The sequence below is a fragment of the Lissotriton helveticus genome, chromosome 1_1 (assembly GCF_964261635.1).
Source record: "Lissotriton helveticus chromosome 1_1, aLisHel1.1, whole genome shotgun sequence".
In the NCBI taxonomy this organism is placed as follows: domain Eukaryota; kingdom Metazoa; phylum Chordata; class Amphibia; order Caudata; family Salamandridae; genus Lissotriton; species Lissotriton helveticus.
The window spans coordinates 770615675-770635687 of NC_136057.1; the positions used below are offsets into that span (position 1 = coordinate 770615675).

General features: G+C 45.3%; 1 protein-coding gene across 1 annotated transcript in view; it reads right to left on the bottom strand.

Annotated features, from left to right (window-relative positions):
- The window catches only part of CFTR (CF transmembrane conductance regulator), a 1176514-nt gene that overhangs the window by 183932 nt on the left and 972569 nt on the right, over positions 1-20013 (bottom strand). The window contains exons 20-21 of the mRNA XM_078674337.1: positions 4902-5129; positions 3291-3391 (exon numbers count right to left, since the gene is read on the bottom strand). Of these exons, the coding sequence (XP_078530463.1) occupies positions 3291-3391; positions 4902-5129 (329 nt within the window). The remainder of the gene's footprint in view (positions 1-3290; positions 3392-4901; positions 5130-20013) is intronic.

Genomic DNA, 20013 nt, shown 5'->3' on the forward strand with positions numbered 1-20013 from the left:
TCATCAACAAAGGAATGTGCTTGAACTGTTAAATGTAAGGCTTTAATCTCCCCTAGATTTACGATCCAATATTGCTGAGGTGCTATTGTGCCATATTGCATTTTATGATTTATTCTCTGTAACAAAAATAAAAAATGTGTAAATCATCCGGGCCACATGGCCGGTCAAGTGTCTTAATTGTGTAATTTCACAGAAGTGCTGGGACAGGTTTTTAATGCAATCCTATGTACTCGGTGTAGAGCTGCTTAATTGCGTTGAGATAACAAGATGGGCGGGGGTCCAAGTCTATTGCAGCCAATTACAGGTTAGGTGGGGGGACCTTTAACCCGCTAGCACCACATAAAGTCTGTCTGCAACCATTTGTAAGATGTGTAGAAGGAGAGAATATACCAATTATTTGATTTAGCTTTAAGTGTAGTGTTTGAAGATGTATTGTATTTTTTAATATAGCTAACATGATTTAATCAGAGAGCTGCTCTAATTGCACGTTTGATCGAAGTTTTGCTTTAGTACTATCTAGGTTCAGGATTGTATAATGATGCTATGAGGCTTGTATTGTTCTTATAACATATATATGGGTAGTTTTAACCAAATCAAACTTACAAATAACATTAGTGTTACATATAACATCCTTCAGGGCTAAGCAGCATGAAGTCTGAGTTGAACTATTCCTCGACACTGCCTCTTTCACCAGTTTATGCCAATCCTAGTATTGCAATAAAATGTAGTAAATGTTTAAGGATGTTTCCTTCACATAATGTGCTATTTTACTTGGGATGAAGGGAGCGGACAGAAGGAAATCAGACCAAGTAACTGTCAACATAATAAACGTAACATAGATATGGGGCAACATGAAAACATGTCAATCAGTGTACATTGTACATTTGTACATCTTGGAAGTGCTGGGCTCAGTGGAAAAACTGTAAGCTACTTATGGTTACTTCTTAGTTGTGTACACAACTTCCACCCTGCGCAGCAGGGACATTAGTCCTGTAATTACAGTTTTCAAACGCCTCCTTGCAAGACTTTCTTTTCATCCTTGTGTTTTATATACAACAGAGAATTACGAACTCCTTTTAATCAAAAACAATGTTATGTTTTTACTAAAACCATTCACACAAGGAAAATGCACAACAAGTTTAATTTTTACACAGCCGTGCTATTATTATAAACAAAGTATTATATTCTTGTGCAACTGCTACCATGGATATTCCACCAATATTATTGGTAAGCAGCTGAAATGGTAGCACTCTACACTGCTGCCACTTCACTAGTTTATATAGCGCTAGGAATCGACTCCCGGAGGAGTATCTCCACGCTTCGACCGCTGGGGAACCTGTCCTGGCTCACCCTGAGAGATAATCCCTGATGGGTATCTCTAAGGTGCGACCAAGCATCCCCAGCGGTCTGGGGGGGCTGTTGTGAAGATGAGGCAAGCTGATGCCCAGAGTTGCCGAGTGTGGTTTCTGACTAGAGTAGGCACCGAGGCGAGAATTATCGAGTCCGCTGACCCTGGTCCACGACCCTGCCGCGTCGGGAATCGAACCCTGGTCCCGGGCCGTTCTCTGCTTACGGATCTGCCGCCTCTAACCAGTGAGCCACACTTCTCCAAGTATTATCAAAACTACTACAGTGAGGTGTTGCACAAATATTATAAGGAAACACGCTATCTCTATCAGGAAGACTGCGTATTTCATTATTCATGGATTGATATCCTAGAAATATTTCATAACAAGAGATTGAAAGCAGAAACATTGATTTTACTTTGCTTTTTAACATGGAGCATATTACATGAGGGTGCAAACTTTCGATGTTTTTTCGCAACCTTTGGGATGTTCTGTGGAATATTTAGCAATTTCACAAACTAATGAATTTTTTTACTTTGTCCCCTTTAGCCTGAAAATTGTGAATTGTGTGACAATGTACGTTGCAAAAGGTAAATCGCGTAGACAAAGTAGGCACACAATTGTCATTGCAAAAACCTGCAAAATCTACAATCTGGTTCGAGGCCATTGACTGGAAGTGCACTATAGGGGTTTTAGAATCAGACAGTTGGGAGTCCTCTTAGTGGATAATGTTACATACAACATGGACCACAACGTCCATTTTGATAGACTGATCTCCAGCAGCAGCCCATGGAGGTAGGAGCGGTGGGGGGGGCTTTTCGACAGACGACAAGGGAAAAATAATTATTTATTTAATTTTCCCTAGTGGTCATCTGTCAAATCCCCCACTGCCCCACCCCTCTTACCTGCAGGGGCCGCTCCTGCTGATCTCAGTTACTCATGCTGACATACTGACCATAAACTGGAGTCAGTATTTTGTTATAGTCAGATTACAGGCGGTGAATTTGGAATTTGGGACTCTTCATCTCAAAATACTTTTCTACCTATTTTTCCTGTTGTTGGGTCCCTCAGGAATCCTTTATTTCTCCCATGATATTTAACATGTACCTGGCCCACTATTTTAAAGGACCCTACTACCAATGCCCCATCGCAAAGATGTTAGGCACCGATGGATCAAAAAACTCAGCAGCTAAAAAACACAAAGACAGAGCTAGTTATATTTGTGGCAGGACAAATATCCAATTTAAAGGATTTCTTCTCTCATCCGATCTAAATGATTTCTCCCCTCTGCTCTTTTTGACCATACATGAACTTTGAGAAGAGAAAATCTTGTGGTGGTTTTTGATGCCAATATGGCACTCATTCAGCAATTTAGTATAGTGGTAGCAGCTGCTCCTTCTAACTTAGTAGTCTCCACTATACTCTGCCTTTGTGCAGCCGTGGCCGGCAGTGGGAGTATCTGCAGGGCGGTGACGTGGGGAGGGGGAGGGGAAGGGTGCGGGGTAGTAATGTATGGATTACGGAGTTTTACTGGTAAGTAAACATTTAACTAAATAAAACGAATTTCGTTGAGTGCACTGTATCCCCAAATGCGATGTAGTGCGCACAGCAAAATTCGTTTTATTTATTTAAATGACCTGGTTGCAATCTTGATTACGCTGCAGTACACCTAGGTAAATTATGTTCACCATGTATTCCTGCTCCGTTTATTGCTTGTTCTAGCACATGTTTGCAAGGATGGCATGTGTGGGTCCCTTTGGGGTAAATCCAAGGCTAAGAAGTGTTTGCTGAAGCAGGATTCTCTTATGATATATGTTCTACTCGGAAAATCTCAAGTCGTTGAATAATGAATTTATTAGTCAAGCATTCGATATAATCAAACTGTCTTTGTAAAACATAACACTGTTCATGAATAGAAATGATATCAATGTTTTCTTTACTTACCAGGCTGTCTACGTCTATACTTGAGTTCACGGCCCATTGCAAGGTGTTCATTATGTTCATGGCCAAAGTGAGAACAATGCCAACTTTGCTTTCACCATCACCTAAAGGAAGGGTACATTTATCACGTATCATTTACTATACTTAGGCCTGGATTAAAAAAAAAAAGTCATATAAAGTATAATATTTGTATTTGCAGGTTTTCTCAAAAAAGAGTAAAATGCTCTTAGCCTCTTTGTGTTTTGGATGCTAAAGCACTAATGCCTGTTACAATTATTGTAAATTATTATATCACCCATGTTTCTAATAAATAAGTGAAGAGTTGCTCTTGCACCCACCATGATTTTTGGAAAGTTTTGACTCATTGCTGCAACTGTGATGCAGCACACAAAATAGATTAGTCATCATCTTATATTTTTAAGAATGGAGATCTCTTATTTGCATGTAAAGAGGATTAAGTGTATCTACCCTTGAGTAAAGAAGGCTTAAAGTCCTTTTAATATGTCTTGAAAATTCTGGTTTTATTTGTAGTAATTATAACATGTATCTCCAACGTGAGATATTCCATAAAATAGATGTACAAGTATATTAGCAATTTTCTGTGAGCAGCCAACGTGTTTAGTGTCCCCTAAATGGCTCGATAGTCTTTAGCCTGGGGCTTTCTCAAGGCTTTTAGGATAAAGTTTATGTTTCAGCAAATTAGTTTTTCTTCATTTTCATAGTCCATATGGTTCAGGATTTATCCAGTTACTGAATTATACCAAGAATTATACGAACCATATGGTCTATAAATATGAAGGAAATCTAATATGCTAAAGCATAAACTTTATCTTAAAAGCCTTGAGAAAGCCCCAGGTTATCAAGCCATTTAGAGGGCGAAACACATGTCATCTGCTCACAGCACACTGAAAAGATGCATGTACAACTTTTTGATGGAATACCTCACATGGAGATTAATTATATAATTACTACAAATAAAAATGAATTTTCAAAGAGACAATAAGCGTACACGATTATAAAGATCTCTTCTTTGTAACTTGTTGCTAGTAATACACCTGGAAGTGGTCATGGAGTGATAGCAGGGAGTACATACTGCAGATCAAATCTCTTAAAATAAATCAGCATTTATTTATATGTGACAATTCCTAACCTAGAACTGCATTTAAGTATGTAAGACAATGCCCTACTAGAAGTTAAAATATGAAGACAAGTTTGTTTACAAATTTACAAGCTGCTATGACTCAAAAATGTGCTGGCCGGCTTGCAATTCCTGTGATGTTGAAGTGACCCGAGCTTCTCCTTAACATAAGCATATTGATCTCGAACATTTATAAATCTCCTGTACATAAACGGAGGTATTAAGATCACCGTACAATTAGCACGTTTCTTATTTGGCTTCTTCCCAAAGTAAGAATGTGAGATTGCAACTACATATTTTCCATCCTCATCTCATTTTCCACCCCTTCCGTGCTTCCAGTCTCTCCCCATCCGAATGGAAGGTTATGGTGGTATTTTTTTCATAGGCAACAATTAGATATTCTGAATAACTAGTTTGACAGCAATGTTTTCCCAATCTGCAATTTGTGAAAACGTTAGGATTCATGAGTAGTTTACCTGTTGTTGCAATGGATATGAAGGTCACAGCACTAAAGAAGATAACAAAGATCATTTCTATCCTCATCTGGAACCAGCGTAACGTGGACAGGTAGAGAAACCAGTTTGCTGTATGTAAATTCAGGGCTTTGTGAAAGAGGGTTTCAAAATAAGGCTGCCTCCCAAAAGCTCTCAGAGTCCACAGCCCTTTCAACGTTGTGATGAGGTGTGTAAAAATTGGGCTTCGAGCTGTAGAGAAAGTTGGATACAAGAAAAAACAGTGTCACTTGATACTCAATATAACAATGTATGTCATTTAACTGAGAAAAAGCATTAAAAGTTGGCTACAAAGCCAAGATAGTCTTATAAAGGACTGGATCATTCATGCACCTAATGCTCAAAGCAGATTACTACAGTCTAGCGACCCTTGACCCTTTATTGGCAGGTCGCTCCCCGTGCCGCACAGCACCACCTGTGTGACCGTGCCCTTGAGCCCAAGCTGCCGCTGCAGAGTAGAGTTCGAGACCCTCCTCCACCCATAGTCTACCACTTGTGCCTCATCCCTGGTGGCCAGTGACAGGCTGCAGGCTTGCTGTTGTAATTGTATTGGTTTGTTTTAAATGTTATTTGTGGCATTTCATTCCTCCTTCTCCCTCGTGTATTATTTCTGTGCCCTGTGCCCTTTTTGCCTTCTGTATCCTTTGCCGTTCCTACCCCCATTTTCTCCCGCTGCTGCGTCCCCTGCGGCCCTGCCCCCCCGCTCGCCTATTCGTCCACTCCCTCCTCCCAGCTGCTCCTTCCTCCCACCCCCCCTTCTTAAGGCGGCCGATGCGCAACCGTGCCGCTGGGGTGCCTAAGTGGCGCCTAAGGCAAGCGCGTCTGCGTTTGTACGTGTCTGGACCGTGCCCAGCACCAGAACCCCTGGCCCCCACGAACGCCATGACACCCGACACCGCTATGATGCCAGCACCCTCATGCACTCAACACCGGACGACCACACACCTGCTTCCTGGCCGCCCCAAAGAGCACCCAAGGACCCTTCTCCTGCCGGAACTGCAGCTTCACCAGCATCCGACCCGCCAAACCACCCACCGTTAAAGAACGCAACCACCTCAGATGCATTCTTCTCAACACCCGCTCCGCCTGCAAACATGCTGTTGAACTCTGGGACCTACTCGACTCACCCTCCCCAGACGTCGCCTTCCTGAGGGAGATCTGGATGACCCATCTTCAGCACCCGACATTGCCATAGCCATCCCGGACGGCTACAAGATCACCCGCAGGGACCGCACCAACGGAACAGGAGGAGGAATTGCTATCATCCACAGGAACACTTTCAGAGTCTCGACCAACACTGACGACACCCTCAGCACCGCCGAACACCTGCACTTCCAGATCCACACCGATCCCAACACCACCCTCAGAGGAAGCCCCGTCTACAGACTCCCCGGACCGCGGCCACAGTTCAGCGACTCCATCACACACTTCGTCAGTACACACGCCCTCGCCTCCACAGACTACATCCTCCTTGGGGACCTGAACTTCCACCTCGAGAACAATGACGACACCAACTCCACCACCTTACCTTGATCAACAACCTCGCCAACCTCGGACTAAGACAGCTCGTCACAACACCCACCCACTCTGCTGGCCAAATGCTTGACCCCATCTTCTCCGCAAGCTCCCACGTCTCCTTCAGCCACACCACCGAAGTCCATTGGACCGACCATTGCTGCATCCACGTCACCTTCCGGAAACCCACCACGCACAACTGCACACAACAGATCCCTCGCCACTGCTGGAGCAAAGTCACTGAAGACCAGCTAACCACCATCCTCGCCCGGAGACCACCCACTGACCCCACCGACCCCGACACCGCCGCCTGCAACCTCAAACAGTGGATTGACGACTGCGCCAACACCATTGCCTCGATCAAGAAACCCTCCAACATACACACCAGCAAGAAAGCCAGCTGGTTCACAGAGGACCTCCAGGCTTCCAAGCAAGCTTGCAGAAAACTAGAGAAGAAATGGCACCATGAACCGACTCCGGACAATTACGCAGCCCACAAGAATGCCACCTGCAGACACCATCACCTCATCAGATCCGCCAAAAGGGCCTCCTTCAAAGACAACCTAGACGACAACGCACACAACAGCAAAGAGCTCTTCAACATTGTAAAGGAACTCTCCAACACCAGCTCCAACAGCAACGACATGCCACCTTCGCAAGACCTGTGCGACTCCCTTGCCACCTTCTTCCATCACAAGATCGCAGACTTCCACAACAGCTTCAAAGTCATGACCGCCCCGACAGCCACTGAGACCTCCGTCCCCACGGCCACCATCCGCACTGATCCCCTGCACTCCTGGACCTACATAAGCGACCACGACACAATCAAAATCATGAACACCATCCACTCCGGATCTACGTCAGACCCATGCCCACACAACATCTTCAACAAAGCCAGCTCCACCATCGCACCCCATCTCCGCAAGGCCATCAACATCTCCTTCGAGACAGCGACCTTCCCGGAGAGCTGATCAACGCCTTACTCAAAAAACCCAGGGCTGACCCTAAGGACCTCAAGAACTTCCGACCCATCTCCCTGCTCCTGTTCCCGGCGAAGGTCATCAAGAAGACCTTCAACAGACAACTGACCCGCTACCTCGAGGAGAACAGCATTCTGGACCCATCCCAGTCCGGATTCTGCAGCAACCATAGCACCGAAACTGCCCTCATTGCCGCGACCGATGACATCAGAGCCCTGCTGGACAACGGCGAAACCGCGGCCCTCATCCTCCTGGACCTGTCAGCCACTTTCGACACTGTCTGCCTCTGCACCCTACGCACATACCTCCGGCAGAACCCACAGCATCCGCCTCCCCCTTTCCGCTCCGAAGCCACCAAGATCATCTGCGGCGTACCCCAGGGCTCATCCCTCAGCCCGACATTGTTCAACATCTACATGGCACCACTCACCCAAGTCGCCCGACTGCACGACCTCAACATCATCTCCTACACCGACGACACCCAGCTGATCCTCTCCCTCACCAAGGACCCCCTCAACTCCAAAACAAACCTCCACGAAGGAATGAAAGCCGTCACCGAGTGGATGAAGAACAGCCGTCTGAAACTAAACTCGGACAAGACAGAAGTCCTTATCCTCGGCTCCACCCCCTCGGTCTGGGATGACTCCTGGTGACCGACTGCACTGGGAACAGCACCAACACCCACCGACCATGCACGCAACCTGGGGTTCGTCCTCGACTCTACACTCTCCATGACAAAGCAGATCAACGCCCTCTCGTCCTTCTGCTTCAACACCTTCCGCATGATCCCCAAGATCTGAAGGTGGATCCCCCTGAAACAAGAAGAACGGTCACCCAGGCCCTCGTCAGCAGCAGGGTGGACTACAGAAACGCCCTCTACACAGGAGCCTCGGCCAAACTCCTGAAATGACTACAATGCATTCAGAACGCCCCTGCTCGCCTGATCCTCGACATCTCCCTCGACAGCCACATCACACCCCACCTGAGAGACCTGCACTGGCTCCCCGTCAACAAGAGGATCACCTTCAAGCTCCTCACCCATGCACACAAGGCACTCCACAACACCGGACCAGCATACCTCAACAGACGACTCACCTTCTACACCCCGAACCGCCAGCTCCACTCCAACGACCTCGCCACCGTCCCCCGCATCTGAAGAGCGACCTCCGGCGGCAGATCGTTCTCCCACCTCGCTGCCAAGACCTGGAACACCCTCCCCATCCTCTTAGGGCAGAGCCAGGACCTGCTAACCTTCAGAAGACTACTAAAGACCTGGCTATTCGAGCAGTAGCTGCATCCCTCCCTCCCCCCAGCGCCTTGAGACCCCCACGGGTGAGTAGTGCGCTTTACAAATGTTCTGACTGATTGATTAATTGATTGATCATGATCCACCTGCTCCCTGCAATTCACCATGGACGTTACAAATCCTCAACTCATGACAGAGGCTAAGCATCCATGTCCTCTACATCCTTATGGTAGAGGTCTGGCTGGGCAATAGGTATGAGGTAAAGAGATCCCTCTTGTGAAGACAAGAACTACTGGGCCCCAACCGTGATTGTTGAGGTTGCTTGCCACTGCTGTCCTATGGGACATTTTACAGTGGGTCAGAATACTGTCCTAAGTACAACCCTTTCTACATCTCACTCTTCGAGCAGTGAGGGTAAGCAGTCTAAGGCTTTTCATGGAGGAAATATGGGGGAGAAGAGCTTAGAATTCAACAGTCAAACATGAAACATAATAACATTTTGTCTACCCCAGTGATTATCTTTTAAGTAACAGACATTACTTTAGAATCATAAAGAGTCCTTTTCACCAAGCTAGGAAAAAGTGCTAAGACTAAGGAAAAAGGCACCTTTTCTTAATTAATAAAGGAAACTCAGTTTTTATTTCAAACACGAGAAAATAAATCAAGCATATTATATAAGGAAATATGTATAACTTTTGTCAGTGAATATTGCTTAAATGTTCAACTCTAAGGGGGTTATTACTATGTAGGTCAGACAGGTGGTCGGAATGGAAACCGACTGACTAGTAGTCGGCAGTTCCATCCAAAAAATTAGGATGAGACTGCCCATGAGGCGGACATAAAACATCCATTTTACCATTGCGGCTTGTGCTGTGGTCGGAAAAGGGCCGCAGTACAGGCCGCATTGGTAAAATGAATGTTTCAACAACATCCATGCACCGTTTGTCAGGCACCATGTGGTGCCTGGCATGGGGGTATGGATGTTTGGGGGGTACCACAGGTGCTCCCTAGGCCTTATAGCGGAGGCTGCAAAGAGACAGGGGCCTTGCTAGGGGTCCCCAAAGTCTGTTTCCGACAGCCTTTTAATGGTGGTTCACCAGCCAATAAAAGGCTGTCTGAGAGGGACATCGTAATTAAAAGGCTGTCCAAGAGGGACATTGTTATCCGTATGGTGGTGCCTGAGCAGGCACCCCCCTGACTGTAGGGAATTACATTCTGACCGACGGTCAGAAGGGCTCCTTGAACGTGACAGTCAGACTGCAGCAGCAGATGTTGGTCTGATTGCAACTGGCAGCCTGTCAGTTGTGGTCCGACCGACATCGTAATGAGGCCCTAAGTATGGCCTTTTACTAAAAATGTAAAGTATCCTTAAAAATCATTATAAAATTGTTGTTTTAGAAAATCTAGTACTCTAATAGTATGAAGCAGTTATACTGAACGTTTCATTCATGAAAAAAATTGGATTAAGATTTTGCACAACTTTTTCTTTTGCTATGGTGCATTACAATAGAGAAGTCAAAATATGCTAAATTTCAATGTTACATTTTGCACAATTGAGTGTAAGACTCATTTGTTGCGTAGGTATACTGCTTCATATAAATTCATTTGTGTTATTTTACGTCATAGAAAACATTTTCGTCAATAATCTTTCACAACGAGTTTGTTAAAGTATAAGGTAATCAGTTAGTAAACATGTTAAATTCATTATTCTATTAATCCTGCTATTTCTACAAATCTAAGCACTCTTTCACAGTACTGGAACTTCATTGTTTCTCAGTTTCAGTGTTGTATTTCTAGATGTGTGCAAAGCGCACATTAGAGTTCCCTGTCATAATCGGTTTTTATATTGTGTAAAGAATGGTCAGCTTTTACGCTGCAACATACCCTACAGATCAGATGTGCAACTCTTAAGTCCACACATCAGATTTGTCTGCGCATTCTAGTGTCCTTAACTGGTTGGTCACAAGCTGGTTTGAGTTGCAGCTCCAGCAGCACAGTGGGTGAAGTTTACATACTGACCTTCACAAAGGCATATTTTATTCACTTGGGTCTCTGTGAGTGACCTATAATTGGAACGTGGACCACTGAACAGAGTCATCATGGCAGGCCTGCACAGCAGCACCCACTTTTGGTAGTTGCTATCTTCCCAGATGAGTGTAGACAGGTTCTCAAGTACACGAGTTGCACTCTTCAAGAGATCCATGATAGTGTGTTTTCTGCATTTGTTGCCTCAGGGCTGATCATGGTTTCAGCTTTAGTAGTGACTAGGCTCCTCTCAGCGATGTTGGGAATGGCAGCACCAGTTTCTTGGGCTCATAGTGGATTACTGGATGACACAGTGATGCTTGTTCAAAATATGGGTACAGTTCACAGCTGGAAACACACAGACAGACCGGGGAAAACCTTCACAGCACAGGTTGTTCCTGGCTTCACACTCTGTTGTAATCAGCTTTTTTCTGCGTGTTCCTCACAAAATTAACATGTTGGCCTTCTCCACCTGAACAGTCTCTCCTCCTACAGAGCCAGGCCCTCTCCTAAGCAGACATGTAGGCTTCCAGGCACTAGGAAGGACCCCAGCTCCCCAAGCAGAAAGTGCAGTCTTTAGGTGATGTCTCCTTATCTGGGGAACATTGACTGTCAGGCAGTCACCATCCCTGGTCACACAGCAGTCATACGGGGTGGTTTGGATTTCCCATTTTTACACATTTTCTAGACCGGGGCTATGAATCCACTGTCTAACACTTCTGGTTTGGGTGTATTCACCTTCAAATGTCATACTCTGGTTGTTCATCAGACACAGCATTTACATAAGGTGAACGCTCTCAAACCAGGTGCCAATGGTGCTAGGTCAACGTAGGAGTATCCCAAACAAGGGCACAATGAACTGTGATATCTCTGAACCTGGCTTTTACCAGTCTTCCTGAAGAATCAATCAGTGACAGACAAAATGGCAGACCCTGCCTAGAAACTTCCTCACTTTGAAGAACAGTAACTGCAGACCCACCATTTACCCCTACAATTTGTCAAATGGCAATGCTCAAGAAGAACCTATCAGTAGCATTTGCTAAGAATGTCCTCATAGATTTTTTTAAAGAGAAGCCCAGTATCCTTCCTTCCTTACTTCATCGATTGGGTCTCCACACTCCAGCCACCGGAATTCAAGCAGAGCAGCACCTCCAATCTCTGAAGAATCTGCCCTCATCCTCCATCCTGTGCCTTGTTAAACCAAGTGTATTTAAAATGCATCCCACTGGTTCCAATACTCAGACTCACATTCACATACACCTTCACCACACACAGACACAAACACACACACGTGCACACACACACACACACACACATACACGCACAGACTTGACATACACAAAGCATGTAGGCGCAAGGTTCCAGAGTTTACAAAACAACAGGAGAACTGGTTCAGTAGACAGCACTTTCTTTCTTTCTCCATTGCAGAATGGTCCAACCTCATCACTGCTCTAAATTGCACTCCGAAGATTGTTGAGTCAAATAAATCACTGGGTATCATTCCGGACAAAAACCTGAACATGTCAGCACATATCAACACAATGGCAAAAAACGCCAGGTTCCACTTAAGCTACTTACGAAAACTAAAACCTTTTATAAACAAAGCAGACTTCAAAACAGCAGTCCAGGCATTGGTCATTTCAAGGATTGAATATGGTTGCACAACCTTAGCAGGGCTCCTAAGATCTCATCAGCCCCATTGAAAGCATGTCTTAATGCAGCCACAAGACTTATAGCGGGATCCCAAAAATTCGACCATATCTCTCCTCACTTGAAAGCTCTCAACTGGCTACCTTTCGAAGCACAAATCCAGTTCAAGCTAGCATCACCCACAAAAGCAATACACAACAAATCTCCAGTCTATCTCGCCCAGAAACTCACGCTTTCGGGTGGGACTCGCTCCTCCAGGAGCAAAGCGGATCTACTACTGAAACCAGCACGTTTCCGTAAGAAAAAAACATATGACCGAGCATTCTCAGGGGCAGCACCGAGAATTTGGTACGCCCTCCCCCCTGACATGAGAAGAATTCCATCCATCACAACATTCAAAACGGAAGCAAAATTGTTTTATATGAGGAAATTTCTTCCCTAATAACCTACAGCTGAACTATATATATGTCATGCTCCCCTGCTGTTCGAATGTTCACACAAGCAGCTCACTGTACAATTATTGGACCTGTATATTCATGTTTTGTCTTATTATGTTGTATAGTTCTAGAGACTTTATGGTAGTCTATCTGTTGAACACTATATATTTGATTATGCCTTTCATAATTGTAAATGTCGCAAACCAGTATGGGCTCGGAATATGTAAGGGTCAGGATGTTTAAATGCCCCTGTAAAGCGCTCTGATACCCTTTACAGGGTCATGTTCGCGCTATAGAAAACACTAAAAATAAATAAATCAAAATAAATAAATAAATAAAATGGTTACATTAATGATTTGCACAACACGCTGTGCTGCCTTCACTGTGTTATCTGCACCCAGGGCTCGAAATTACCTACCTCGTCACCCTTCCTCACCACAGTCCTGACTCTGTGGATCGTGCATAGAATTTACCTATGCAAGCTAAAAAGAAAACACACATGCCCTAACCAGTGATCATCATCAGACCCATATAGAAGGGCCCTGGCATGTGCTTCCTGTTCTTTTTTGTTTCTCTGCACACCACCCAGAAGGAAGTCAATAGTAAGTTCATTATATTCCCTTATTTCCATATTTATGTAACTTGTCATACGCAGCCTGCTTTTTTTTTGGTAGTGTGAGTGTTCCCTTAGCCGCTCAGTGTCAGCAAGCTGTCTTCCCCGCTGACGACTGGGAGACAACCACTGCCTATGCCTATTTTTCATGTACAAAGTAATGTAGTAGTCTGAGGGTACTAATCACTGTCATTTTATTTCAATGTCAGTCTTCCTTTTGTGGGCTTTTGTATGCTGGTGTACCCCAATGCCTGTGCTAGTAATGGTGGTGATCCTGTGAGTCTTTGATTCAATTTTTGCAAGGTAATCTAATGTGGGAAGCAGAATTAGCTTGGCTCAGCCTATATTTGGATGCATGCTTCCTCTCTCAGTTTATACCAAATTAAAACAAGCTCCTGAGTCTGGTTCAGGATATGAAAGTCCTGGGCCAGCTCCTGCTACATCAGAGGGCCCTGTTAAGGATTTGACTTCTTGCAGAAAATTACAAAAAAGATAGCGCAGGATGCAGTTGCAGCCCGTGAAGGGCACTCTTTTCCCAAAAGTGAAAGAACATTTATATCCTATGATCCTGATTCATCTAATTCACGGGAGGAAGAACACAGCAGTAGATATATCTAGGGCTCAGAATTAAAGGAGACTTTGGCACACATTAAAGAAAGCCTTTCCTTTCTAGAGACAGGACCCAGTTGGATCATCTTTGGACAATATACAAGTACGGAGCCAGAGTGGCTACCAATACATAATGCCATTCAAGGACTTTTATCTAGGGTATGTCTGATGTTGAGAAGTTGGGCTTTCCTAGGTTTCTATTTAGGTGATATATCTTGATAAATTTTTCAGAAGTGTTCCATTCAATGGAAAAGGTGGGCTAACTCATGGTAGGGTTGTCATTCACAGGAATGATTATTTTTGAGGATGCTTCCCCATCAGACTTCACAAGAAGGTGGAATGTGCAGTTACAAGATCCTACTCGGCTACAAATCTTTCGATCAGGGTAGGAGCCTACACCAGTAATACAGTCCAGTTGCTCCTGCATGATTTTCAAGCCTTTGCAGAGGTGTTGCAATAAGGAACAGATGGCACATCCTAACTGGCGATCATGAAACATCAGGTCTGATTTTTATCTGACATACCCTTTGATTCCCTTTCCACTGCTGTGGACTCTGGTACAGCCATTTTTGTGAGAACGTCATATCAGGATGAGAACCTGGAATGCCGATAGTTCGTAAAAGACCTTGATAAGCCATCTCCTGTTTAACCGTGCTAAGATGTTTGGCTCCCAGCTCAAAGACACGGGTGAGAAATAGGACGAATATCGCAATCTTCTTACATCAGTCAAAACTCCCGGTAAGGGTAGAAGTTTTGGATTCCATTCAGCTTTTGCCCAATCACTTTCAACAAAGACTTCCAGTCATCCCTTTCATGGGAGGGAAAGTGGCCTTGTCACTCCTTCCACAGACAAGTCCAAGTGGCAAACTGGTATCTCCTGAGCTCCCACAGTCAACCCAAAGTCATGACAATCTGGTCAAAGTTGGCGGGAGGATCAAGTTCTTTACCCCAGCGTGGGAAGCAGAAGTTTCAGACAACTAAGTGCTACAAGTGGTAAGGGAAGTCTGCAGGATAGAATTTTCCTCCCTTCCAGGTAACGTCTTCTTCTGAACTCCGGTTCCATGCAACCCAGTCAAACTTCAAACCTTAAAGAAAGGGATCCAAGAGCTTCTCGCAAAGGGAGCAATGTTTCCCGTCCCGGAAGAGGAGAAGGATGCTATGCACCTATATTTTCAGTCCAGAAGAGCTCAGGTGATTTTCGACCCATCCTGGGTCTAAAAACAGTGAATATGTTCATCCCCTATCAAAGGTTTAAGATGGTGAATGTACAGAATATCATACCTCTCATCTCCCCAGACATGCTTTTTAGCATTGATAGATATTCTGGATACTTACTTGCATATTACTATTCACCCTTCTTCTCTGTGGTTTCTGAAAGTCTGTGCCTTCGGCCTCTACTATCAATTCTATATTCTCCCTTTTGGCCTCTCTTCAGCTCCTAGAGCTTGCATTAAGATCTTGGCACCATTGATGGGCAACTTGCACTCCATGGTCATTTGGTTTTCCCAAACTCAAATGACAGGCCAATTTGTGCTTTTTTCCCCCCAAAGGGTCTACAAGCCATCCAGCTAGTTCTTTAGTGCCTGTAAACTCAAGGGTTCCTATTGAATGCCAGAAAGTCTCATCTGACTCCATCTCAGAAACTTCAATTTATTGGAGCCCTATTCAACACAAAACTGGGAAAGGTCTTTTTACCTCTGGCCAGGTAGAAATCTGCTATGCTAGATATAGACTCCAGCAAGGGAATGGCTGAGAATGCAGGGATATGTGGTGGCCTCCTTGTTTCTGGTACCCTAGGCTCGACTTCACCTGGTGTACCACCTCCTGTCTCAATGTAATCCTGTGTCACCGGACTTTGATGCTCTAGTTCAGATCCTGCCCACCATTTCCAGGAAGTCACAGTGGTGGTTGACTACCTCGAATCTCCCCCACATCCATTCACAATAACAATGGGTGCGAGCACTTGGGACTGGGAAGCAGCTCAAGGTGTCTGTTCTCTGGTGGAGTCCAGGAATTCATCCAATTGGAAAAACTGGCAAGTGGGCTCAAAGCCCTGATACATTCTGCTGCATAGATCATAAACCAAGCAGTTAAGATCAGAATGGACAGTTAGGTCATAAGGGCCTATATGAATCATCTACAGGACAACCAGCTGCCTCTGTAGGCCTCTCCGTAAGACCAGCTAGAGAAGTGGGCTAAACAGAACCTTCTGTCCCTGACAGTGAGGGAGAACGGCCATACGAATCTGTGGAGCCAGACATTCTTCCACCTCATATGCCTTAGGGTGTTACAGAAGATCAAAGATAGTTCTGAAGCTCCATTGAGCAACCTCTTTGCTTCTCCAGAAGATGATCTCTTTAGAAACATCTGCACTCTTCTTCCATGTCAGAAGGCCTGGGGGATAGACGCAATGAGTTTCAAGTGGCCCATGGGTCTCCTTCATGCTTTTCAAATCATCAGTAGAGCAGTTTCCAAAACCAGGGATGAACACTCTGAAGTCCTGCTAGTGGTCCCTACATGGAGACATCAACCCTGGTGCCCTTCTTGGATACTCCATCTAGCAGTTCAAACTCCCTGGATATTACAAATTGTTCCTTCTCCTCTCAGGTTTCCCTTTTTTCAGGAGAACTCTCTCCGCCGCCTCTCTCTGGGGGTCTTGAGATTGAGAGGCAGAGACTGGAATCTTTAGGTTGTTATTCTGAAATTTCCCTTTCAATCCAGAACTCTAGGAAAAAAGAGTACATTCAGGGTGTATGAGAGGCATTGGCACAATTGTTCTCTATGGTGTGCTTGCAAGGGAAGGGAGATGCTTGAGTTCCTAAGAGATGGGTTCCTTCTTGGTATAGCTGTTTCAAGTTTGGGAAGTCAGTGAGCTGCAATTAATTAGGGCTAGCAGGGATCCTCCTATATCCAAGTACGACCCTTTAGCTTCTCGCCTCCTGAGATGTTTTCTTTTGAGAAGGTCAGTGATTCATTCACCTGTTCCTTCGAGGAACTTCCCCTGGTACTCAATTTCCTACAGAAACCCCCTTTGAGCCTCTCCCTTTGATTTCTTTAGTACATCTACCTTCAAAGGTTTTTCCTTGTTGCCATTACTGCAGGCAGAAGGTTAAGTGAGATAATCTATTTGCAAAGGACAGCTTCTTTCCGAAAAGTTGATTTTTTTATTTATCAGCTATGGTATGGGCAATAAGGGTCACAGTCCTACTTTGGATTGCTGGAACAACCAGTGGTTTCTTTGACATATCAGAAATCTCATCTTTCTGTTCCCCCTAATGTACAGGTTTTGTCCATGAGGGCGATGTCCTCCTTGTGGGCAGCGTTCAAGGGTGCATCCCTTAAAGACATATGTGCAGCTGCAACTTGAGTCAACCATCTTACTTTAATTGGCCATTATAAATTGAGAATGAAGATGTATTTTTTCTGCTATTGGCTCAGCTGTCTTTTCAGAGGTCCAGTGATGTATATGGTGATAGTTTCATTTATTTGCCCTTCTTCAATAAAAACACCTTTTGCTCCATGACTGGAGAGTCCACATTTTTTTTCTAAATCAGCTTTGATATATGCTCATTAAGTCAGGACTGTGGTGAGGAAGATGGATGAGGTAGGGAATGACGGGACCTAATTCAGAGTTTGGCAGTCCATGGACTACCAAACTAGGGGGTCCGTTAGGATGCACTGGCCGCCGCAATGTGAAAAAAGCTTGTTGTGCGTTTCACAGCACCGCGCGGTGCCTGCCATGTTGTGCTGTGAAACGCATATGCACCCCCCATCCCCCCTTCACCCTGGGGGCGCGCAACGGGCCCCCAAAGCAGGAACCGTATGCCTTTTCGGAAAGGCATTCCTCCAAGCCCATCCTAATATGGCTGGTGGTGTCTGATAGACACTGCCACCATATCAGGCCTTTTCCGCCGCAGTCCCAAGGCGGCCGCGGCGGAAAAGCAGCGGACGGTCTTCCACTCCGCCACGGTCCCCCGCCATTGTAATATGGCGGGGGGAAGAAAGGTGGCAGACGGGCAAGAATGGCCGATGGATTGCCACCGCCTGCATGGCGGTGGCAATCCGTCCGCCATCCTAATGGACCCCTTGGTGTGGCACAGCGATGGTCTGACCAATGTATTCTGAGTTTGGCAGTTGGACCGCCATTCAACTGCTGCAAATCCCGGGAATCGGTGATCCCTCTGTAGTGGCTCGGTTGTTTGAGGTCCATAATATGCAGGCGGTGCTGCTGTGGCACCGTAAAGCACATTACACGTTTCCTCACCACCACCGTTTTCATGGCGGTGAGCTGGCCATGAAAATTGTGGAGAGAGGCAACTAATGGGGCCCAAGAAGGCCTCCTGGTGCCTCAGGGCCATGGGATGTATGCAGGGGGGCACATGGCTTACTCCCCTATCTGCATGCACCCCCAGTTCTTGTACAGAATGGATTTAACAGTCCATGCAGTGCAGGAATTTGCTTTGGTGTTCCCATTGCGCTGCCTTTCTAAGACTGCCTGCCTGCCAGACCAGGAGAATATGGCTTTGGCCGTGTGGCAGTGAGGACCAGGAGTGGCAGCCTGCTGCCACACCACCAAAGTCGTAATCAGGCCGTGGGTTGCTTACTGGTGATCTTCATTACTGCGAGTCAAAGTCTTCCTAACCACAGTTCTGCATTCCCTCTCTTCCATCCCTGAGAGAAGACGGGAGAAAAATATTAATACACTTTATTGCTGAATAGTTCAGGAAGCACACGTCAGCCTTGTCTATATGCGTCTGAAGCTGATTACTTCTTGTAGGGCCATATTGGATGAGGTATGTGTGTTTTTGTTTTAACTTGTATGAGTGAATTGTATTTATTTATTTATTTGAAAAGTTTTCTAAAGCCCGAACATGACCCATGCAGGTATTAAAGCGCTGTACAAAGTGGCAAAAGCATGTATAAAACCGGCACAGTGTAACAAATGACGTAAATAAGTCAACACAGTATCAAACAAAAGGGGGAAAACAATCATGGTCTGGGGCAGGGTAGTCGGCCCAGTTAGTACAGTTTCAGACGGGCCCTCGAGCGAGATAACAATTTAACAGACAACCATAAAATGAATCTCAACACCATAGAAAATAAGTACTAAATCTGTAAACAGGGGAGCTTGAGAAGGAGTACAGGTTGATGCTGTTAATGTTCATTCAGGAATATCCATTTGGCATGTTTCTTGAAAGATGCAAGAAAAGGATTGGCTTTGATCTCGGGAGGAGCAGCGTTCCAAATTCTAGGAGCAAGACCGGGGAAGGCACGATTATAAGTTCTTTTATTTTTGAATTTGGGAGGTTTCAAAAGGAGGGAGGACGTACCTCTTAAGTTCCGACAAGAGCCAGAAAGTACAAGCTTGTTCACCAAATAAGCCAGAGTGTTGTAATGTAAGGCTTTATGCATTAGGCAGGCTATCTTAAAACATAGCCTAGCTTGAATAGACAGCCAATTTAGTTGCATAAAGGTCAGGGGTAATGGGATTGTGTTTTTCAGTGCCTGTGTTGAGCCTGGCCGATGCGTTCAGAGTGGCTCTGAGTGGGGCCAACGTCACTTTAGAAAGCACAGCAAGGGTCACTAAACCATATTCCAGTCGCAAGATAACCAGGGATTGTTCTGCAGGCCAGATGTCTTCAGGCGGAAGGAAAGGCTTGATTTTCTTATGGGTGTTAAGTTGAAAGTTGGCTCCCCTAATTGTAGCACTGATGTGAGCTTGCATATTTAGGTATTTGTCCAAGGTAATGCCTAATGATTTAGCGGAGTCCACCACATGAGGGGTGCAGTTAAGAGCTGTGAGTTGTTTAAGCCAGTGTAGGGTGGTTGTGCGGGGCAATCAGAAGGAATTCAGTTTTGAGAGTATTTAACACAAGATGGTTCTGGGCTAACCATTGCTGAGTTTGTGAGAGAGCATCATTTAAGGCTTTTATGTCACCTGGAGAGGAGATCTTCAAGTACAGTTGTGTGTCATCCGCGTACATGTGGTAATGCATGTTAG